This window comes from Pagrus pagrus (assembly GCF_965226575.1).
Source record: "Pagrus pagrus genome assembly, chromosome: 9".
NCBI classification, from domain to species: domain Eukaryota; kingdom Metazoa; phylum Chordata; class Actinopteri; order Spariformes; family Sparidae; genus Pagrus; species Pagrus pagrus.
This window is the reverse complement of record NC_140193.1, coordinates 12,180,058-12,205,193: the sequence shown is the minus strand read 5'-3', so window position 1 is coordinate 12,205,193 and position 25,136 is coordinate 12,180,058. Positions and strand designations below refer to the sequence as shown.

Below are 25,136 nucleotides of genomic sequence, written 5' to 3'. Positions count from 1 at the left end.
ATCTGTCATGACAGACGTGTTTATCCGCTGCTTTCCCTGTCAGCAACTTCAGTAGCACTTAAAAATAATTTGTGTTATAAGCTGTAATTAAGTAATAATTGCATGTGGATATATCAACGATGTCTCAATAATGGGTAACAGCGGGTCATAGTTGTGATAATAATAATTGCAAAAATTTGGTGGCTGGAAAATTGCATGTGCATTTTTTTTAATTAATAATAAAAATCAACAAAAAATAATCCCAGAGAACAAACCTTGTATTTTATTGTGGGTGGTAAATGAACATGTTTCAGCTCCAAGCGTTCATCAGCGTCATCAGGCTTAGAGCTGAAACGCGATAATTGTTTTTGTTCATTAGTTATTCCTGCAACTTTCGTGCAGCCGTTGTATTTCTTAAGTTTTGGACAAGCTGCTATTTTTTTCATTGTAATAATATTAAAGAAACTTGATATAAATAACTTTATTATTGATTAACAAGTAATTTGCAGGCTTTTTTGTCTGTTTTTGTCACAATACTATTTTGCTGTGATATAAGAGAGATGATATTTGTGTAATTCACTGCCATTTTTTTGCTGCTTCATCTGCGTTGCAGCTTTTGCATTTTGTGTCCATCCAGCTTCTAAATATTATAAATATGATATAAAGTTTTTATTCAAGGTTTGAGACAATTTTAGATCGGGGAGTGACAAACATCTGCAAATGTTAAGGAGATTTTCTTTACATGATTGTATCATATAACAAACAATTGAATAGAATGAAGAACAGTCAATCAATCAGTCAAAATATCAACCTTTATTTATACTAAAGGGATCATTAAGGGGTGACCTTTATTTACAGTGACATAGAGTATAAAACAATAGCAAAGGGACAAACTGACAAAGAAAAGATAGTCCAACAAGTATCTAGTTAAAAGCCTGCCATTAAAATACGATTGTTAGATAATCTGATGAAAATTAAAATAATTCAATATAAAATCAAAATACAGTTGTTTTAAATAGTCACAGTTAAAACAGCCTGAGTTAAAGCTCTGTGGAACATTTACAGAAAGTGTTGAACAAGCAGTTCGTCATAAATGAGTCTGGCGGTGATTGCCCAGCTGTTCAAATCTGTTTAACATTTGTAATTTCGTAGCCAAAACACAGTGACTAACGTCCAAAGAACGAGATCCAAAGTTAATCATCAGCAAACAACTTTCCCTCAACTGTCTGTTCACCGAAACCCTTAAAAATCGCTTCATGAACTCTTGTGATGCTCACGAGTCCACGAGCACAAGCTTGAAGCAGCTGCTCCGACTACATCAACATATATGAAAGGCTTCGGCCGATCACCTGCACGCTGCATACATTAAGTCTTCACACCGCTCGTGTTCCCAAGCCTAAATGATTTATTGCCGCTCCCAGTCGCTCACAGACTCCTTGCAGCCTGCTGCTGCTCTTGCCTCTAACAGCCGCTTCATGACTCAGGGCGATAATATGTACCGAGCCATACTTAGTGTCTCCGGGGCATCAATTATGTACATTTCTTCACTTAGTCAAACTTTTCACCTCGGCTGCTTCCACATACTTATGCACCATGTAGGTATGGTATGTCTAAACGGTGGGGAGGCCACGTACTGTGCACACACCTGCCATGCCTGCGATTACTTGTTTGAAACAGATTTTAATTTAAGAAGTTTCTCTTGGAGGATCTCTCTCTGCTAAATTACCTGTAAGCCTAACCAGGTCTAGTGCAGCCAAATTAGATAACAAGTTGCTGGATTATACCCGTGTATTTTATGTCTCTCAGGTATTACATGCTGGAGAACAGACCCAGGAACCTCTACGGGATGGTTTGCCACTCCTGCCAGAACGCACCAAAAAACACCAAAGAATGTAAGACCAACCTTTTCATGACACCCTGTTTTTATTCTCCTCTCAACTTTGATTTTTCTTTCTTTTTTCAGCCTCTATCTTTACAGCTCTCCGTGTCCAAACTCTGACCTTGTTTTCCACTGGATTTAAATCTACCAAACATTAAAGTTATATATGCAAATGACAGGAAATGAAAGGGGACAGGCTGTGTGAAAGCAGATGTCGAAAAGCATGGAGTTAGTTTGAGGGAACAATCGGAGGTTGAAGGTTGCGCTGAGTTCTCCCGGACCCTCTGGTCACCGTCCTCTCCTGTCAGAGGGAGTCAAACATCCTGCGTCTCTGTTTGTGCGGCCCCAGAGGGGTGTTTGGCAGCTCATCCTTAACCTCACTGCCTCACTCATTACCCCGCATACCTGACACTGTGTGTACATGCATCCGAGTGTGTGCATGCATGCATGGCGCCAAGTGCTGCTGCGACCACATCCCTCGACATTAATATTTACCAGAGGATGTCTCCATTTCTCCGTTTCCTTTTCACTGTCAGTTCATAAACGTTTCTTCAGCCCCAGTAGATGGCAGTCAAGCAAACAATAAGTTTCTGATATTTGGATGATCCATTTTTTGAGTCTGGTCTAAATGTTGTTAATGATTTAAGAAGAGATGGCAAAAGGGGTTTTGCCAGGATAATCTTTATTCGTTTCGTCTGCAAAACAGGAGGAGAGAAAAAAAAAAGCCCTGCCAAGATTATGTTTTTTTCCATCTGTGAAACAGGTGAGAAAAAGTTTTGGCAGGTGAGAAAAAAAATGTTTTTTCAGGATCATTTTCTAACGTTTGTTTTTTCACCTGCCAAATTTTTTTTTTCACTTGTTGAAAGATGAAAAAGTACCTTTAAAAAAATGATGCTGACGAGAAAAAAAAATCACCTGCCAACACTTTTTTCCCACCTGTTTCAAAGATGGGGGGAAAAAAAAGGGTGTGACACTCCGACACTTTTCTGTGAGGAAGATGACAGTTTACATAATCCGGTTGAAAATCAAACACTGATTTAAGCACTTGAAGATCCAATCATCACTGTAGCGTCTGTGTTGAAAGAGACAAAAAAAGATGGTTTAAGATTAAAAAAAAGACATTTAAGGTGTGCCTGTTGATTGATCTTTGATTTGATTCATTCAGTCAATTAATTCTTCTGTAAACGGCATAAATAACTTTTAATTTATATTCATCCATCCTAAAAGATATGATCACGTCTTTCTCTAAGTGCTCATCACGCACAACAAACGTCTATTTTATTTCTGTGAGCATCCTGCTTTCTACTCTCAAGATATTGAAGATCTTGATAGGTGAGCTCTTGGTTGTATTCTCTGAGAAGGGCTCGAGTGGTTAAATGTTGTGGTTGTAATGTTTCAGTGCTTATTTTAAATCCTTTCAAGACTCACTGGAAAAGATAAATGACTAAAAATGTAATAAATCATCATCTTGTGTACTTGTAGAAAAAAATCAAAGAAAACTGTGAATACGATGAGTTTATTGCAGAGCTAGAGCCGGATATTTTGTCCCGGCGAGCCCTCTGCGGGTTTGTCCAGATGTGACGAATGTCAACGGGATCCGAACAGTGTTTTTGATCCTCACTGATACATACTGCTGTGTGAATGATATTTATGGGCCCATGATTGCTCCAAACCCCCTTTGAGTGAAATTGAAGAGCCCGGAAATGAATGTTATTGTCATTGTGTCATATTTAATAAGAGTGTTTGGAAAGACGAAAACCCCAAAAAGCAGCCCGGGCCTGCAGAGGAGAGGGTGTGAAGGCGGAGCAGGGATATGGGCGTGTGTGTGTGTGTGTGTGTGTGTGTGTGTGTGTGTGTGTGTGTGTGTGTGTGTGTATGTGTGTGTGTGTGTGTGTGTGTGTGTGTGTGTGTGTATGAATAAACACTTTCTTTTCAACAGTTACCTAATTGTTTCTTCAGGCATGGAAATGAGTGAATTATTGACGCTGCAGAGAAGAGCAAAAGAGACAAAATGATGCAACACGACAGAAAACATTGCTCGTGTGGAAAGTAATTTAATCTTGTTTTAAGATTTATCACTTTTTTTTATTATTATACAACATACAGTACAACTTGTTAACTTGTGAACTTAGAGGTGCTGGTAGGAGGATTTTGTTGCTGTTGGACAGAGCCAGGCTAGCTCTGTTTTCCCCTGTTTCTGGTCCTCATGCTAAACTAAGTTGGTTTGTGAGCAGGATTACACAAAAACTACTGAGTGGATTTGCACAAAACTTGGGTGGAAGATGAGTCTCGGCCGGGAATAGTCCCCATCAAGTTTCAGTGCGGATCCGGATAAAGAGACAGATGCAAGAATTTCTTCTCACTTTCTTTAACATTGCGAGATTGGACGTTTTTCACCATTTTTGTTAATTTCTCAGGGAATAACGCCTGGATCTTGATAAAAAAAAATCATGTGTATTTAAGTAGATTTTATCTATGACTGAGAACAGTTAGATGCAGATCGCCATAAAAATCTTTTTTGATCCGTTATGTTTCATAGAGGGTCGTCACTTTAAGGTAACAAACAGGGATATCAACCTGCAACTACCACCAATGTACTAAGGGCTATTCAGAGAGGTACCAATGGTTTTAACATTATCTTTCATCACTGGTGGACTCGGGATGTTTAAGGGGCAGGGGCGAAAAAAATAAAAAGGGCACCACATGCATGTGGCAGGGGTCCAGTGTGCAGAAAGAAGAGAGGGCACTTCACCACATTTTGAGTCCACCAGTGTCTTTTAAAGTTTTAGAAGTATATCCACATGGATGTGGATATGGAGAGTAAGCTAGACTACGCTCATTATACCCAATGGTTGGACAGTTATTGGTGGTTTGATATTGCATTAGGCTTGATTGAATTAAAGAGGACTCTACTTTTAAGATTTAATCATTTATTAAAATACTTTTTGGCCTGTATACTAACCAGTAGCTAATAATTGTTTAAAAAAATGACAAAAAAATGACAGATTTATCCACCTTACCGTCAAATTTAATGAAGTGATTATTGATTTAGGGTTTTATAAACAAAGAGATTCAAAACAGATGATAAGAAGTAATTGAATCCTTTCCAATTATAACCTTAAAGTCATTAATTAAAACCATTGATGCAGTTTGGTTTCCCAAAATTAAGTTTGATTGGTCTGGGTAAAAGATAAAAATCACACAGAGCCTTCTGTATTTCTGCCTATATGTTCAATCGTTCTGTGGTACATTTTAATTAAAATTAAAACCTCTACAGATCATAATTTATAACAGTATAAATAATGCAACCCCAACCGTAAATTAAAAAAAAATAAAAAGGAGCTGAAAGCCGGGGGTTCTGCTCACTCAGGGTGAAGGCAGGCTGACACTCGCCGTGTAATCTGTAAATTACCCCGGCTCCTGCCTCGCTCTGTGTGTGTGATAATTAAAACTTCAGTGGGTATGAGAAAGATAGATGATTAGCATGTTAGTGCTTGCGCGGATGCTACTCTTTGGCAGGCAGACGTTAGGAGTCTGTAGGCATCGCTTCACTTCCACTGTTGATTTTAGTGACTTTTGCTAACATTTCTAAGCGGGTTCAAAACATGTAAATACTTGTAAAAGATGACAGCAACACAGATCAAAAGCTGTATAAACTTGATATCTCAGTTTCACACAGAACTATTTATCGGAGGTTAACCTTCACTTCATCCTTGCTTTGAGGTATCACAATTCTTACCTCAAACAAAAAAATGCTTTGATATTTTTATTTGTCTCCTGCTCTGTAATTCTGCGCCTCACAGTTTGTTTGGACCTGATTGCCCTGCAGAATTATCATTTTGCAGTGTGTGTTCAGCCTGCGAGACGTGATTAGGAGATTAAAACCACAAGACGCTAAACAGAATTCCAGTTCAGGCTCATATCCTTATCCAGAGAGTGTAAACACATACCCCGAGTTAATGTCTGCAGCCACAGGGCAACTGATGTGTGTGTGTGTGTGTGTGTGTGTGTGTGTGTGTGTGTGATGACATGAGGCTCTGAGACCGCGGGAAGCGGTAGGGCACATGCCAGAGAGGTCTACAGTTTATCAACTCTTTGAAATAAAAGACTGATTAAAAGAGCCGATTTATGAGCTTTCCGGGAGTTTAAAGGTTCATTAGGAGAGAGAGAGGGAAGAAAAAAAATTCAGTTGATGAATTATCCAGACAGAGAGACCAAAGGGGAAGAAGGAGGGGGAGGTGATTGGAAAGTGAACAAAAAGAAATAGAATAAATTTGGACAGTGAGCTTCCTTCCTGTATCCACACAGTTTGTTTACTGTGGTAGGAGAAGGCTTAGAAGAGACTGCTGTACGGACAGACAATTGCTTTTGTCAAATGCTACTGCTTGCAGTATGAAGTCATGCAACAGTGTTTGGGGGGATAAAAGGTCAATCAAATGCAAGAACAAAGCTGTGTTGTCTATGCCAGACAGCATTTCATTCAACTGGAGAAGACTCATTCAACTACTTTCAAGAAATAGTTCAACATTAAGATTAAAGAGGGAAATTGATACCACTGTTGTGTCTGTGTGGTAGCTTAGTTGTGTTGCTACAGCCAGGAGCTGGTTAGCGTAGCTTAGCACGAACACTGGAAACAGGTGGAAACAATAAATTTCACCTACAAGCACATCTTAAGTTCAATAATTTGCATTTTATATCTTGTTTGTTTCATCATCACTTCTAAAGAGGCTTTGTGCTAAGCTAGGCTAAGTGGCTGCTCGCAGTAGCTTCATATTTACAGTACGAGCACATGAGTGGTATCGTTCTTCTCGTCTTGATCTAAGCAATAAAGCAAATACGAACATTTTTCTAAAAATGTTAAACTATTCCTTTAATCCAAGTTGGCTCACTTTTGTATGTTAAACAACATGCGCTTAAAGTGACTTGAAATCACTAATGTGAACTCAGGTGTCAATATGTGTGTGTTATTCCTGTGATAGCGGCCATTTTCTTGATATCATGCTCAGGGTGGGAAGCTCAAGTGCTTATGTGAAGCTAATTTTTGGCTGCTGTACTCTCGGTTGTCATATAAACAGGGAATCTGACCATTTTTATCTTTTCACCACTTCCTGATTGATTAGCAACTGAAAAGACAACGGATAGTGAAAAATCTGGAGGGATATTGGCAATATTTTGAGGTTAAACAACATATTTGATCACCCGTTAGCTAATATTAGCATCCAACCGCTTCCAGCTAACATTAGGCTACATCTAATGTTAGGGGGCGGCAGTGGCTCAGTCAGTAGAGACTTGGCTTGGGGACCGGAGGGTGGCCGGTTCCAGTCCAGCTACAGACCACAATATGGAAGTGGACTGGTAGCTGAAGAGGTGCCAGTTCACTTCCTGGGTTACTGCCGAGGTGCCCTTGAGCAAGGCACCGAAACCCCCATGTGCTCCCCGGGCGCCTGACACGGCAGCCCACTGCTCCTAGTCTGCAGTATGTGCACTTACCATGTGTGTAGCTAGTGATGGGTTAAATGCAGAGGACTAATTTCAGGTGTGTTTACATGTTCCATGTAAAAGATAACTGACAATAAAGATTCTTCTAGATCTGGTGCGCTAGCATATAAACAAACATGTCCAAGATGTGTGTTGATATTTTACAATAATGTCACCTTTCTTATCCTGTTTTGTAACAATATCAAATATTAGCTAGGAAGTGGTTTCAGGCTAATGTTAGCTGTTCTAACGCAAGCTAACAGGTTATCAAATATGTTGTTTTACCTTTAAATATAGTTCAGATTCTCGCTGTCCATCATCTTTTCAGTTGCTGATATCAGGAAGTGGTGAAATAATAACAATTGCTCAGATTCCCTATGTTTGAAGACCGCAGTGCGACAAAAGATATCGTCACCAAGACATCCACAGTTAATGAACTAGGATTCAAAGTGTGTGTCTGCGTATGTGTTTCACAGGCTCAACCAGCGGGCAAAGAGAAAAACCTGTAATTGACCCTGGCAGCACGACTGTGTTCCCTCATCCACATAAAGGTAAACACAAATACACACAGGCAAAAACATACAGACGAGCTTCATCCAGCTCCAATTACCACCATTACCTCCAATTGTCTTTGTTCTGTCTCACACACACACAGATTTTTAATAATACGACTTTACATCATTGCCGCCATGTTTCAGATCCCACCGGGCAAGGTCACCTAGCAACGGCTCTCATTATTGCCATGTCGACCATTTTCATCATGGCCATCGCCATCGTCCTCATCATCATGTTTTACATCCTGAAGGCCAAACCGAGCGGCCAGGGTGAGACACACACACGTACTCACACACATACACACACACACACACACACACACACAAGATCTCATGTCAAAGGTTGGTATGTTTTATGACGTTCCTCATGTGTATGTGTTTGTGTCTGCAGCATGCTGTTCTGGACAAGTTGTGAAGGCTGTGGAAGCTCAGGCCAACAAACAGGAAGACAAGAAAGATGTCCCTGGTGAGACGTCACACACACACACACACACATTGAATAATTAATGAGCTCACGCAGCCTTTGAGCTTCTTAATGACTTCCTGTTTAGTGTCTCTCACAAACTGACTTAAATCCAGTCTGGCCTCATAATTTTGGGTCCCTAGCAGGAAAAACAGACTTTGTTTACATGCACACTAGAAGCTTTATCCTGGTTTGGATTATATTACAGTTGTGATGTTTAAATGAAACATAAATAATCATATTATTTCTATCCTGACTCACTGCTGGAGCTCCGGACTCAGTATGGTTACTTTTACAAATCACACGAGCGCTCACTGTAAGACTTTTCTTTCATTATGCAGAAAGTACAAGAGGATATGTTGAAATGCGAAGAAACAAAACAAAAAAATAAAATGAAACAAAGTATGAGTGTACAACAGTGTAATGACATAAGAGGCTGTTTGCGTACAGTAGAGACCAGCTGATTTTTCTTCGTAACATTGTCATTTTATATCAGTAAAAATAAACAGAACTGATCATTTCTATGTTTCCATAAAACTTAAACTAGTTTAAACTGAAACTACTTAAAACTACACTCTGAATAGTACAAAGACACACTATGCTATATAATTATAGTAACATGAAAGGCTATAATTATTTTTTCCACCCTTAGCTTTAACGACTATAAAATTACTCAAAAATGTGACTCAGCACTTAATTTGCTTTACTGTCAGTCTGAACAGATGTCACCCGGCAGTGATTACACTAACACTGTATGTAATTCTGCTCAATCCTGCTGCAAAATCCTCCCTAACCTTGACTCAGGTACCTGTATGTCTGGCTTATATGTTAAGCCCAAACACTGCATGTTATCTGTCCGCAGTAGTATTATCCAACACGTTCCTGTGGTGCTCTGGGCTCAGCTGATAATGATTCAATTCAAACTGAAGCTGCAATTTGCAGATGAGTTTGTAACTGTTTCCTTCAGAAGTGAACTCGGGGCAGAAGAGTCTGTGGAGCAGCATGTTGGTGTGAATTCATGTAAAAATCTCAAAATATTTATACACATCGATTCTGAATATTTGAAATGGCTTCACTCATTGATACACCAACACCAGCTGAGCCTTTGACTCTTCTTTCTGACAGCAAGTTGACACACATTTGAAATTTAATCCGCTGGTGCCTCCACTGGTATTTTTTCTTATGTCATCTTCTAAATGTAGAAAAATGAGCGAAATGTTTCTTAATACTCCATAACTCGTGTTTTAATGATCATCGAAGATGGTATCCGCTACCGTTATATTTCAAGGTGTTGTATCAAAGTTACAAATTCCACTATTGTGACGACACAAGTATGAATCGTGTGACGCTTCAGCTCTCAAGTTCAGGTTAAAATCTGCCCTTCGACGACCAAAACAACGCTGATTACTTCTGAATTCAACACGTACCCGAACAAACAGCATCACCTCATCAAACTGACTGAATCAGATGCCACTGATGATACATTATAGAGTCGGCTGCATGTGTCTGTCTAGTTTGTATGTGCATGTTAATGTTGGTAGCATAATGTATGCAAATGCAAGTGTGCGCGTGCGTGTGTGTGTGTGTGTGTGTGTGTGTGTGTGTGTGTGTGTGTGTGTGTGTGTGTGCGTGCAGGCTGACAGACCTGCAGTATTATGAGTACATCATGGTGGAATGTGAAGCTTCACAGGCTGAAGCCATACGTTGCTTTAGGCGCCATTTCTCCTGACAATGATGCTCTGTTCAATCTCACTCGCAGACTGACTGACTAACCACTTACATGTGGTGTGAATGAGAACCCACACATGCACACGCGCGCACACACACACACCTAGTGGTCAAACATGGTCGCTAACTTAATAATGTAATAGATAAGAAAACACGATTATGTAGTTACAGTATGATTAAAAAATAAATGTCTGCTTTGTCACTTAATGTTCGGTTGTTACCGCGTGTGTGTGTGTGTGTGTGTGTGTGTGTGTGTGTGTGTGTGTGTGTGTGTGTATTGGTGCGTGTGTGTATTGGTGCGTGTGAATATGGGATAGAAGCCCATTGCTCGGAGCTCAACCGGAGCTAGCTGTCACTCATGTAGACACAGACTTAATAAGGTTGTGAGATGAAAGACACAGACGCTTAAATACACACACACACACACGCACACCCACACACTCTTTCTCTCTCACACACACACAGCATTTGTTCCACTTAGGTATTCACTCATTACGCTGTCTGTCCCTATCAGTGTCCATGATGTACGTGTAATTAAACATAATAGTCAATATAATTGTTTTATACGCCGTTCAGACTGCAGCTCCTCTGTGCGTGGTGTACATCCTGTTCGCCTCAGGAATCTGTCCTTTCTCTTTGCGCACTTCAAGTCATGCCAACATCGATTAAAACATGGCGGTGTTATCCTGTCTTGCATCGCGACTAAAGATCAGAGCGCACAAAATCAGATATGAGATCTTTTCTATATTTACATCTTTAATTTTGGACTACTTTGCGAGTGCTCGTATGTCAATAAATGCATCCCCATAATGAGGCGTGCACATTCACAAAGAGTTAAACACAGATTATGAAGCTTTTGAAATAATAAAAAGCACCCCAGACACAAGAAATGAAGGTCAGTGCAATCGGCCATTCTCCTGTTATTGCCTTGTGTTGCCACGGTGGCTGCTGTTCGGCAAAAAGTGTGAGCGTGAGCGTTAAATCATCCTGCAGATCTTTGGAGAAGTTTGGGTATAATGCAGCGTCTCAGATAAGAAACGATGACAGATGTTGGAACCACGACTCTTTGAGATCTGAGCATTTTTGCAGTGTTATTTTTACTGACTTACAAACCTCTGTATCTTTTCTTTTCTCTCTAGATAATGTGGTGATCTACTCCGAGAAAGATGAGTTCGACAAAATGAAAGCTCCTCCTCAGAAGGCGGTGAAAAGGTGAGAGATGCGTCTGATTCTCAAACAACTTCGCCACACTGTTACTCTTGATATAATTGGATAACACTGGATTTGGTAGAAGCTGGTAACAAGCATATTGTGAGCTTAGCAATGCTTTAGTACCAGTCTTATTATTAGTTAATTCACTGAGGTTGGAAAGAGATTTACACCGACTGTTACAGCTACAGTACAAAGTCAAAGTCAATTCAACTTATTTTCTATCACACAACTCCACATTAAACCGTTTCCTGTCCATAAAAACCTACACAAATGTCTTCCACTCACTTATATTACAACAAACACATCCTCATACCTAAACAACTGAATGGATAGATTGTCAGTGACTCAAAAATTACATATATCACCTTTTCCAAAACAATGTTACAGTGTGCAAGAGGTAGGTGAACTGGATATGCTCACAGTTTGGTTAGGTTTAGACACTAAAACTACTTGGTTATGTTTAGGAACGCATCGTGGTTTGGGTTAAAATAACTATGTTACGTATGTAAGTTCACTTACGTTACGTATTTGATGTCACTTGACTTCATTAGCAAGTTAAAATAACTCACCGTTGACTTTTGGTAACACACGGGACATGTAAAGCTGTCTCCTGGGTTAAAGTCCTGTGTTTGTTTCACCCAGCCTCCTTCCTACCAGGACTTTTTTAGCTCTTAATACTACTTGTATATGGATTAGGTCTATCTGCTGTATCAGTGTATATTTACACATTATTTTGTGCTCATTCTTCAGTGAATATTACGTGTGTGTGTATAAAACATTGTACACTACTGTGTTTAAGTGCACATTACGAGTGTGTTTTTCTGTACTTGTATGTGGCGTCAGAGAGACTTTGCAAAACAGAAAGAAGCTTTTGTAATTTTTTTCAGCATCTGCCCGTAATTAAGCCACCACAGAACAAGTCACTGCAGTAGTAATAGCATTGCTGCTGGTCGTTTTTTTTTTCTTTCTGTATCTGCGTATTCGTGTGTGTGTGTGTGTGTGTAAGGTATGTTAAAAGCAAGTTCAGTTTTTTTCTTGTTTTGTATTTAATGAAGCAGAGAGCCATTATGTGGCTTTGCAGCAGGCAGAGAAGTGGGTCTGGGGGGGTTGGTGAGGTAGCATAGATGAGCCCTGAAGCCTAGCAAACTTTAAGACACTGACAGAGGGGGTAGTTGTCATGGATGAGGGTGTTTATTCCAAGCTTCGCCTAAAACCACTGCCAGGTGAAAAGCATGTCCTGGCAGACAACAAAGAACGACAGTTTTCACACCTTCGTCTTTCTGCGTTTAGCTCATCCCCCGTGCGCAGACAATGCTGCTTTATAGCCGCTAGTGGCTAACGTGCAGAGAGAGGCGCGTGGGAGTCGATGATAGCTTAGAGTATTGCACCAAACCTACAGTGAACCATTGTGCTCAAATGTTACAGCCCCTGTAGTGAACATGCTTAGATTAATACGCTGTTGCAATATATGGGTGTAAATAAGAGAATAGATGAGATACACATGCACACACACACACACACGGCTCAGCGTCAATAGCAGTAAAACAGTGTGGTATAGCAGCATGCCAGAGGATGTGCTAACTCACTGCTTTAGCTGCCAGAGTGGGTGTTGGATGTCCGGGAAACAATGCCATTTTGTGTGAGCGTTCAGGAGAAGAGCGTGGGACTGTGAAACAATGGCATTCTGTGAGCATCTCTGTCAACAAGGTGCTTTTGGGAGAAAATCCAGAACAAGCATAGGGAGGAAGAGGCCGGGTAATAAAATGATATTACATGGTATCATGTGGTAAAACGCAGGGCTATTTCAGTCAATCACAGGAACGGCTCCGAAACATCAGCAGCTATGGCAACAACAACAACAGCAGCATTCTTCTCCCGCTCGTTTGTCAAACTTCTCATCAAGTTTGCAGAGACACAGAGTCACTCTGTGCAACATTAGCGGTCAGTCGCAGCGTGAAATCATGTCATACGGCACCGACACCGCGTACAGCTATTTTGTTTCGTAGAACGAGAAGTGGTGCATGTGTATGTGTAGATCTGAGCACAAAGCGGTGGCAGTCAAACGCGTATTAAAAATAGTTACATCCGTACCGTAGGAAATGGCTGGCAACGCGTCTCAGTGTGATCCGCTGCCAAGGCCACTGACTGAGCTGCCGTATTTGAGGACCTGGGAGTGAGAACATGTTGATCTAATATGTTGGGAAAAACACTTATTCACTTTCTTGCTGAGAGTCAGCAGCAAATAAGAAAAAGCAGCTGGTTAGCTTATCTTAGCAAAAAGAGAAGAAACAGTCACCTTGGCTCAGTCTAAAGGTAATAAAATCCTCGTGCCTGCACATCTGAAGCTCATGTACGTCAGTGCGCCCTGTCCAAGACATAGACCAGCACACAACCCCCTGTAAACCTGCAATTTTTTGTTTATAAGCTTCATATGTTCAAATGTGTTTTTCCTTTGTGTGCAGTGAAAACGATGCGTCATCAGAGAACGAGCAGCTGTTGAGCCGCAGCATCGACAGCGACGAGGAGGCGGCGTCCGACAAGCAAGGGTCAGCCGAGACCAACAACCCCAACCCGTGCCTCGTCAATCTGGGAAACAAGCCTGACCTCTGCCTGCTCTCTCTGGGCCTCTTGGATCGTGACCCAGCTTGCAACGGGACAACCACCAATAACATCCCGAGTCCCAACCACATCGCCAGCACCAACCACATCAGCAGTGTGAACGCAATCAACAACAACAATAAAACCCCAGGGGTAGGAAGAGGGAGCTTTTAAAGATGTTTCTGTCGTAAAAATATGATTACAAACAGATCTGCAGTTCAGTTTGATCTGGAAATCACACATTTTGTGCTGCTATTTATTTTTTTATTTTTACTACACAGATGCTTCAGAGTCGAAGGAAAAAGATCCTGGATCTGTATGCCAGAGCCTGCAATGTGACAGAGGGTAAGTCATCCATCTTGCCAAGCCTTGTAATCAAGAATTGATTTCTGTCATTACTGTGGGGGCATTTTCACTTCTTTCCGGGGAAGACAAACTCTTTATAGACCAAGTTATGAAGTGTTATGTCTGTGTTGAAGTGAGACATGGCAGCGACTGCCATTCTCAAGAAAATTGCTTGAGAAAGTGGAACTTTGGCGGAAAGAAGTCATTACCTCACTCCACAGACGTATTTTTCACCAGTAAATGACAGTCGGACTTAATCAATACTATATGTTTGTTAAGAAAATGACTTCCCCCTAATGCCTAAAGAGGCATCTTTTCAGATAACATCAAAGATTAGCGCATGAGAGCTGCAGCAAAGTAGATGAAGTGAGAACAAAGACCAAAATCTGAAAATAACAGCACATATCGTCCCTTTAAATCTTGATATAAGTAACTGTGATCGTGTTGCAGTAAGTTCTAACAGTCCTGTCTCTGTCCAGGCCTGAGCCCCACTGAGCTTCCCTTCGACTGCCTGGAGAAGACCAGCCGCATGCTGAGCTCCTCCTACAGCAGCGAGGCGGCCGTGGTGAAGACGTGGAGGCATCTGGCCGAGAGCTTCGGGCTGAAGCGCGACGAGATCGGCGGCATGAGCGACGGCCTGCAGCTCTTCGAGAGAGTCAGCACGGCGGGCTACAGCATCCCCGACCTCCTGACCCGCCTGGTACAGATCGAGAGGCTGGACGCCGTGGAGTCGCTCTGCTCGGACGTTCTGGGCACCAGCGAGACGGGGGTGGCTGCCGGCCGGCAGGGCATCAACAGTTTTCACAGCCAGTTGGTCTGTCCAACCCAGTGCTCATCTCCATCCCAGCGCTGCGCCAGTGTCTAAATACGTGGTGGAGAAGAGACTTCAGAGACTTGGGGGTGTTCAGGACAGATACTGCTCTGACAAGGACAGCTCATATACAGTATACACCTTACCCCCATCACATGAAGAATGTCAGTGAACTTCCCTGTGCACAATCCTTCGCTATGATGGATTTTCTCTGTCAAGAAGCTAATTATCTAACAAACCTTTTGTGGCCTTCATTTTCTGTCTTTCTAAAGCGCGACAGGGAAAGACGAAAACCAAAGATCTAGTTTGCGAGTTCAAATATTTTCTACTTTGCTCAAATAAAATTATAAGAATTAGTTTCTCTCTCTCGAATGCTAGGATAAACTGTGCGCTGGACGCAACACAGCTACAGCTTTTTTCAAAAAGTTTTAATACAAAATGTATTATGCAAAAAGACACAAGGGTTTGCTGATGGAAACCAGTGTCCATCCTGTGCCTTTCCCACACCAGTATAACAGTGGGACGACCGAGGATGCCTTCTCTGTCGTCCTCTAACCGCTGGCTGATCGTGCGGCTGTCACGAGACGTTCATGTCTGTATAAAGAAAAGTAGAAAGCGACCCGGGTTGACCGCAGCATCAGTTAACATTCATAACTTCATTTATGCTGTCATCAAAGAGGAAAAACAGCAGATAGTATGAGCTCCCTACTTAAAATGCTATTGTTATGTCCCAGCTGGAAATGCTAAAACTTCACTCGGTCCAGCTTTCGTGTGGGAAACTTTGCTTGGACATTTGGGGACAACCGCCTCTGTCTCGTGATGTCACCAGCCTAAACACGACTGCAGTCAACATTACAGAACAGTGTTGTGATTTTTTAATGATTAGCTAAAGACATTATGTTGTCAGTTCTAGATTAATACTGTGATTTTTCCTTTAAAGGGACACTATGTCGTTTTAGAGAAGAAATTCAAACTCAGAATTTAAATATTTACAGTATTTATAAGGTACTTATACAAACTCAGAAGTATTTATTTTTCCCATAACAGAATGAACGAGCAGTATGAAAACTGTGTTGTCCTGTAAAGTCAGTTTTTAGTCAGTCATGAAAACAAAGACTTTGTTTAGCTTGTTTAGCTTGTTTAGCCATAAAAAAATCAGTCAAAATGTCTTCCCTCAAAACTACATAGTGCTCCTTTAAAACACAGATATACAGAAAACACATTTAAGCTTAGTTGGCTGTTTTAATCTATACAATACATGAACACAGCGTCACTCTCCTGCTCGTGTTCTGCCTGAACTCACATGTAAATCCCAACTTTAACACACAGACACCATTACTCTCTGTTACTACAACTACTTCCTCAGCATTGACCCAGTCTGTGCCCCCCCCCCCCCCAACTCATAATTCTTCCTCTTCCCGCTCATTCCCCTTTTACCCCAATGCTGCGGTCTAGTGCTGCCGCCAGCCCTAATTATTTGGCGTGTGGCTCCCCGGGCCCCTAATAGGCTGAAGTGTTGCGGTTTACAGAGCGGGTGCAAAGTGCCTGTGATTTCCAGCACCCAATTAAGCATTTAGGGCCACTTAACCACTGAAAGCCCAGTGGAAAAGTTGTAAAAACCCTGCATTAAAAAGAGAGATGCCACGGCGCAGGCAAGACTAAACGCCCCGAGGGCTGCTGCGCTGTGAACGGTGCACAATTGAGCCGGTCGTGGTGGAAGCAGCGCTACGGTCGTCCTATAACGTCTGACCTTAGTCAGCTTTTGTGGTCGGCTCAGTCATGCTCAGACAGGATTTAAGCTCCCCTCTCCCCAATGGGACCAATATGGCAAATGAGAACAATATGCAGCCGTGTGGGCTGTCCTCTTCTGAAATGCAGCTGAAGCCGGTTAAGTGTTGTATGTGCAGAGAATGCGGGTGGCTCTGATAAGCATCAAGTTAAACTTTGTGAAGAAAAGCATCACATTAATGCTTATCTTAGCTTCATTTATAGATGATGTTAAAAGATAAGATGCTGTCGGTCAACGTCCTGCTTTCTCCCGCAGTTAAGCCTCAAAACTGAGCAGTGAGCTCGGAAAGACCAACTTTCTTTCACAAACGAGGCCGAGACTGACTTTGATCTCATGTCTTGGGAACAGGACTGATCTCTAGCTGATGTCTGATGCTGTCAGCACACTGTCACATGAACGCTATGCACAAAATCAAACACATCACCTGCTGCAGATGCTTTTCTGTTCTTCTTTTACACTGCAAGCTCTGGGGCTGGACTCCAGCACGTTAACCTGATCAATGTGCATGTTTATCAAGGCTGCGTTCGTAATTAACTTCTCTTTAACATCTGCCGTCAAGGCCAACGAAAAGCTCACATTTGAATATGTTTCCTTTTTTAGTGCAGGGTTGTCTTCCCCGAATCCACTTCAATTCAAAACAGGTTTAACTAGTTGTTTTTTATGATGTTTTATGCTGTTGAACTTTTGTAAATAATAGAATTGTTGGTTTGAATTGAAATGAAATGGACCCAAGCCTGTTTTCAGACAGGCAAAATCTTGTCTTACATATATCATGCTGATGATACACAGAAGCCAAACATGAATTACTTACCTCAGTAGCACACACAGTATAGTAGAACATGTAGAAACACACACAAACTCATCACCGAACCAAAGTATAACTGTATATATAACTTATTATTGTACATAATGTATACATTAATAAAGATGTATGGCAAAATCTGCTTGTTTTTTTCATTTAATAATGTGAAAACTGACTTTTTTATAAGGAATTTTGTCTGCCTAAAGGACTTTAAATAGCAAAAGTATTGACATGACTGATATTTAAGAACACTTTTATAGACTGATGCTGTTAGTTGTGCATTTTGCGCTGGTATGCAACAAGTTAACAGAGTCAAAAGCTAGCAGCTCTGTGAGGCTGTACTTTGGCACAGTGCTGGAGCCAAACGCTAACGTTGGCATGCTAACGCAGCAGGTATATGCAGGTATACTCTTGAGCATGCTCACCATCTTAGTTTAGCCTGTCCACATGTTGATGCTGAAATATTGACCTCCTGACCGAGTGGCTGACGAGAGCACTGGTGCTGCAGCCAAAGACAACACATGAAAATAGACAAAACACAAGCAAAGTAGGAAAGAGCCACATCAATTTGTCAATGTGCAGCATTTAGTATGTGCTGCAAACACACACAACACGACCAAATACTGTGCACGGACGTGCTGCAATGACCAAAAACATTCCCATTAGGAAAAACAAAGTTTTCTTGAGTTGCTCTGCATTTGTCCTTGTCGGCCACCATAGTTGACGACACTTGATGAAAGTCTGGGCATCACTGGAGCTTTTACAATTCATTCTGACGGTGACTTGAATGTCAAACGTCATGGCATAGTCGACCTCGTCATCCTCTTGCTGGTGCTGAAGTCAGGGTCAGACACCCCTTTGGTACATCTTGATGAGGTTAGCTCAGTATGCGTCAGTTCTGTACTGACCCATGCTGGGTAACAAGTCCACCACTACCCCCAACACAGGATGTATATGTGTGTATGTATACTGTATATATTAAATTTGTAGACATGCACTCAATGTGTCCATAAACATACCAATGAGCAATTTATATCACGTCAGAGGTGAGTGACACTGAAATGACCCCGTGTTGTGGTCCATCCCACGTTGTTAGGCTGCTATTACAGCAAACACTGATTGGGTCATTAATGGTTTAAAGACACCGAATGGAAAATCTCTATTAACAGCATTTTCCAGCTCATTCAATACACCCAACAGTTAATTATAGATCATTAAATGTGACATTCTAACTACGTGGTTCATCAAATAAGAAATTATTTCAGTGGAAAAAGACTGTAGGACAAGATTAGTAGACGTTAACGTCATTCAGGCATTAGTTCTCACTCTCAAATGTGCTTTTATCTCTCACTGACTTGCTACTGCAAGTTGGGAAACCAGTTTACTCCTTTTTCACAGATAGTAACTTAATTCTCCTTAATTTTATTGAACTATAATTTTGTCGTTATCGTGGACGTAGGCCAACACGCGGCTATCGAGGCTCCATGTCTCCACCGCACTAGTGAGTTTTATGCCGGACGGAGAGGCTCTGAGTGAGAAGTACGCTGGACAGCAAAGATAATAAATCAATTCTTCTACAATCAGATTTCTTTGAATGCTTTTAAATTTGTTTTGCAAGACCTGGAGACAGAATCGTTGGGGTGTTGGTTCTCAGTCCCCATGAAGTCAAAATCGTTGTTTTTCGGTGTTTTCATCACATACAATGTGTCTCGTCACCTCCGTCTGTTTTCCGTCCTGGTCCGACTGTGTTCACTGGGAGCTGCCAGTCCATGGAGAGTCAGTGTCGGTGTTTTCACAGGAAACACGTGACTGTGCTGAAGCAACTCGCATGCTATTGTCCATCTCACAGAGACTTTAAACTGATATCTTTGGATGTATGTCTTGTACTGCGCTTTGTTCGTTAGGATGTGTATATTGTAAAACTGCCCTTGAAAAAGAGATTTTTACATATCCCGGTTACAAAGCATGCAACCTGACCTGCACCAACATAAAAAGCGAAAGACCTTTTCTCCAACAAGACATTAGCTACGACTGTGTCACCTCTGCATAACACTCTGTCATCGGGCTTTTTATTTTGTGTAGGTGTGTGTTTGTGCCAAGATTCCCAAGGCCTTAGCTAATTGATGAGGTGTGTATGTTCTGGCTCTGGATCTAAAGTCGGGTTCACAGAAGGTCTGCCTGGCAGTGGAAGTGCCAGTGACGATGCTGTGGGGCATCACACTGAGATCGTTTTCCCCATCATGTTTCCAACATTCACAATTGCCCACAGATAATCCGTCCCAAGTGAAGAGCCTTTTAGTCTGACAACACACACACACACACACATTGAGCATACATGTACGCAGATGTGTGTCTTAAGGGTCTGTTTTAGTGCTTGGCTTGATTTTAAATGAGGAGGAGGATGAAGCCATAGAGAGCCACTTCGGGGCAAGGAGTGCCAACCAGGAGGCTAATTAAACCTCTTCTATTCAGTTACACACTCACCTTTCACACAGCAACTACATGCACACACTGATCCCTGTCAGTCACCTGGAAACACATCAAACAGCAAGAGTTCAAGTACTGTCCAGACCTCGGGTGTATTTTCTGCCACTTTTTTGGATCAAAAATTGTCTGTCTGGTTTGAGGGATGAACTGTTTTTGCACTCCTAGTAATTAAATTGCTTTCAACAGCAATAACTGCAGTACAATTGCGCAATTAAATACCCACTAATACGCTGTCACACGATGTTATAAAATACACTTAGCAATGCATCTTGCAGTTAACCGTGAAAAACGAGGAACAGATACTTTTTAAAGCTGCCACCGGTTTTCAATAATCATGGGAAAAATCCTTTCTAAAGAAGTTAGGACAGAGTATCCAGCAGTTGGCAGGAACAGATGCACAGTAATTAGCCAGAATTTGCTGAAAATAAAAGTGTCCAGAACTACTGAGACTTACTGACGGACAGCAAAGACGTGCGCTGCAGGAGTGGTTCAAGAAGTGTCCATCAACGCTGAACCTCCAAGCTGATTCTGCCTTATGCACTGTTCTCCATGAAGCAGCACATTTTTTTAAAGGTTTCGGGTAAGTGAGTGTTTTTTACGTTTTAAGTAGAGCATCTGTCTGAAAGTTTGGGATTTTGGGAAATATGCTTATTTGCTTTTCTTGTGTGAGCTGAGATGATTGAAACCACTGTCAGGGGGAAACAGCTGGCCATGCTGCGCAGATAGATAAAGAAAGAGTTACATTAAGTAGCTTCTGTTTGTGTGTAAATCCAATAAACAAGACATTTTGTATTACTTAGTGAGGGGCTGGTAGGCCATTTTTAAATATTGGACAGAGCCGTTCACACCTGCTTTCATTTTTTATGCTAAGCTAATCTAATCTAACTCACGAAGGGTCAGTTATGATTAATTTTGCTTTCATTGCCCGACACCCATTAACCTTTACGTCACCTGTTACTGAAGCTACTGTCAGAGCTAGCTTGAGAGAGCAGAGCAGAGCTAACCCTCCAGTATCATCGTCTCAATCATTCAGCACACCGGCGGGTAACCAATAAAATATTGTATCAATACATTAATACATGTAAATTGTCATGAATTAGTACGTGAGGCCCCTTTAAGGCAATTTACATGAGCAGTTTCAATGGCGTTATCCATCTTTTGGCAAGAAAGTGAATACGTGCAAAATGTTGAAATGTTGAATTGTTGTATTGTTTTATGTAGCAGTGGAGCTTGAGGGTACAAATTTGGGACTATTGTTAAATTTGCAATCAATATAATTAGATACGCTTTAAGTTGTGATGCCTTGAGTGACCGACCAATGTGGAAATTTTGAAAAAGGAAAAAAAGAAAAAAGACTTCACAATCAAGTACAGACTCGACATCGGCCCCAATAGATTCAGAGATTCTGGAAAGATAATAATGAGGAGGGAGACAGAAATTTGGAGAGACGTTGACACATGAAGCTTAGCCAAAAATACACAGGCAGAAAAGAAATGTGCAACATGTTTGTGAGTCCCGAATTAGGATTGACACTTGATTTTTTTTTTTTACAGATACAATCATTATCAGATGCAAAAAGAGGTTAAACAAATGGGGATTTGGAAAACCCTTGTGATCTGAGCCTGTCGACCATAAATAACCCCTGACAGCTGCTTCCACTCACAATTCCTTCACACACACACTACCTCATTTACAGTCAGGTATATTACCAGACCCTCCATGTGCTTATTATATCACTCAAACAGAATATTTATGCATTTTGCGGCTGGTGGAAAAGAAATATACATTTGGTGGTCTCCAATGTCAAATTGCTGATTGACTTGACTTTATGGTTGTGCTGAAGTGGAACCGCTAATGTTTCCCCCTGCCAGCTTCCCCCCAACCACCAAATAACATTTTAATGAGGTTTACCAGCCAGACCAGAGCCGGGCCACTCTATACGGTAATTCTTCGAATTTTTGGTTCACTGAAAAAACGCAAACATAAATCAAGATCAGCGTATAGAGCCGTATAAAGGTAACAAGGACCAGACACTGCTACGCTGACTGCAGTGCAGACCAGACTTAACTGAAGTCATGAGAGTAAATAAATCACCCATTGACAGTTCCTGGAGTCAGCACACAGGCAATAAAGCCCCGTTAAAGTGACATTCCACCCAAAATCTATTTGAATATCAGACACTCTCAGCCTTCAGGCTTGAAAAGCAGCCACTTAAAATACATTTAAAAAAATTAAACTGGAACTAATCTCTATTACTGAGTTTCATATTTTTGCATATTAATATATTTCCTCTCTCTTCATAAATGCATGCATATAAGCAGTGGCCACTTTTCACTTTTACCATTTTTTTTTCCACTTAACGATTAAAATGCAATAAAAATACAACAGCTCTGCCTTCACATTACTTTTCTACAGCTTACAAAGTTTAGCTTTGTTAGAGATCACCCTCTACAGTATCTGTGCATGGACACTATGGTATCAATTTCAAGATCTATCTGTCCATTTAGATCCATCCATCCTTATATCAGTGGATTCTTGATCCGTAAGTCCACACTGCGCATATGGATGAACACGAGTGAAGAAGCGAATTATGCTGCAGTGCGTTGTTTCTCTTTTTTTTGGCTTGTCGTAAACTTGCTGACATCTTTGCAACTGACCAGACCTCAGCTTTTCAGAAATGTGGGAAACTTCAGACCGTCTTTCACAACCATATTTCAGACAGCTTTGAGGTCATCTGTTATCAGTGGCTGGGATCAATTTAGACAAGGAACGTGTGGACAAACAAAGAAAGGGGAGAGAATTGGATTTGCAAGGTCTACCGAACTGGGGTGCCCCCCAAAGCCATACAAGGTCTTAATGTCATAGAGGTAACTCCATAAAATATTACTTGATTGGTAATCCGACAATATCGCATTAATTTGTTAGGCGAGGAAATAGTGCAGCTCTGATCGGCTGTCATGTGTTACCACTCAACTCAATAGCTTCAGACTGAAGCCAAGGCAAAAGATGAGTCAATAAAGTAAGAAATTGATGAATGGCTTTGCAGTGAGCTCCAGCTTTCAATCAATTTGTACTCAATCTGCAGAGCGGACGTGCTTGGAGGCAGAAGAGATGGATGCTGAAGAAACAGTTGATGATAAAATGATGATCATGACAGAGAGTTTTTATTTACCGCAATGCATCTTGCCTTGATGTGACAGGGTGAAGCTGGGTGGCTCGGGGAAGAATGGCGGTCACGGGATGAGTGTTTACGTGGCTGCTGTGTGCAGAGTGTGCTGATCATACAGCCTGATGATCCATCTGATATCATCCAGATGCAGCAAAATTCACAACAGCCACAACTGGAACACAATGTAAATACTCTGCTCCTCCGTACTTGCCTGCAAAATATGACCTCTTTTATCTAATATATAATCTCCACTGCACACGGCTGTTGACGGTTACTGAAGTAGTAAAAATGTGACGGAGAGAGAAAGAATTTAAGGTAGGATAAGACTTAATCAGGGTGATGTGCTCAGTAGAAACGAGGGGGATTTCCCTTTTTAGGTCTCTGACTATTTAGTTTCACCCCCAGTGGAGATTAAAATTGTACTTTTTTATTTACAACAACACAAGAATTTTTTAAAAGGCCAATAAAAATGAAATGTTTTCCAGTCATTTTGTATAAAAACAGATGCCGTGCCAGCGAGTGAGAACAAACCAAACTCATTTTGGTAACAACGTGACGTATCATTAAAAGGGACTAAACTATAAGCTGCAGCTCACTCCTGCACCTTCAGCACAGCTGATGCAGAAGCTTCCAGACAGATCAACAGAAAGACCTGGTTTAAAAAACGTTCAGCAGGGTGAATATACTGTCAATGTTCAGCTTGTTTTCAGGATGCGTGATTTACAAAGCTGCTTTTCTTCCGTTGCAGTTCGACTGTAGGATGCTATTTTTTTTAACATTTATTCCAATACCACCATGTGTCCCCTTTTTCATCATTGGCTCTATTATGGCTGTAATGTTGGTGCAGTTCCCAAGTATCTGCAATCACTCAGTCATTTTCGCTCAAATATCTAAAACAGGTGGCATTTATTTGGGCAGAACATTTCATTTCAAACATCTTTGCCCTTGAATGTTTTTTTTTTTTCCAGGGATGAGTGTTTTATTATTATTATTTATTTGATTTATGCGCAATGCTACATTTTGTTTTTGCTATTTTCAGACATTTTATAAACCGCGCTATGCAGTTTAATTTTCCTTAAATGTAGCCCTAAACTGACTGTTAAATATATAATATATATATATCTGATAAATTAAGATTAGCTGATACAGATTGTAAAAAACTAAAAAAAAATTAAAAAGCCATGCCTTTTCTATTCTATTTAAAGGTTTCCTTTCTCAATTGAAAGCTGTTCTTGCTTCTTATGTTCACTTCGATAATAAATACTTTGCAACACTTTATATTAGAGTGCACGTATTAACCATTAACTACTTCCTTCTTCGCATGCATATTAGTTTGGCCTCACTTTAGGATGTGGAACATGTTCTAAGACTGAATCTGGAGTTATGTCGACACTATTAACAGTCAACAAGTGTTATTAAGGGAGAATGTTTCTGTGGTACTCCCACCTTCAGGCCCATACTAAGCAAAGCATTTTAAAGTCGTAATTCAAGGACAACAACTTCAGTACTTACTATAAATAAGCAGTAATTTGGTGGTCATGAGGGAAAACTCTTATAACTTTATACTAAAAGGCAACTAGTTAATGGTAATATGTGCACCCTGATATAAAGTGACCGATACCGATCAGTACTCAAGGAGACTAGTAGCCAATATTTGGAACCGATATACATTTGCAGTACTTACTTTGTATTTCCTCTTGGCAGATTCAGATCGTTCACTGTTGATGAGCTGTGACGTGTAACTAAACAGTTTGTGTTGTGGGCTGGACACTGAGTGAGCTCACAGAGTGGTGACTACAGACAGAGAATGCCGCATCAGTGCCAAAGTATTGCAGTTTTAAA

At 41.0% G+C, this 25,136-nt stretch overlaps 1 protein-coding gene across 1 annotated transcript in view; it reads left to right on the top strand.

The window, feature by feature from the left end:
* Positions 1-17,778, top strand: part of edar (ectodysplasin A receptor) — a 41,825-nt gene extending 24,047 nt beyond the window's left edge. Inside the window, exons 5-12 of the mRNA XM_084362287.1 lie at positions 1,786-1,871; positions 7,813-7,887; positions 8,035-8,160; positions 8,282-8,356; positions 11,221-11,293; positions 13,756-14,044; positions 14,173-14,236; positions 14,716-17,778. Coding sequence (XP_084218413.1) covers positions 1,786-1,871; positions 7,813-7,887; positions 8,035-8,160; positions 8,282-8,356; positions 11,221-11,293; positions 13,756-14,044; positions 14,173-14,236; positions 14,716-15,101 — 1,174 coding nt within the window. The 3' untranslated portion in view covers positions 15,102-17,778. The remainder of the gene's footprint in view (positions 1-1,785; positions 1,872-7,812; positions 7,888-8,034; positions 8,161-8,281; positions 8,357-11,220; positions 11,294-13,755; positions 14,045-14,172; positions 14,237-14,715) is intronic.
* The last annotated feature ends 7,358 nt before the right edge of the window (positions 17,779-25,136 follow it).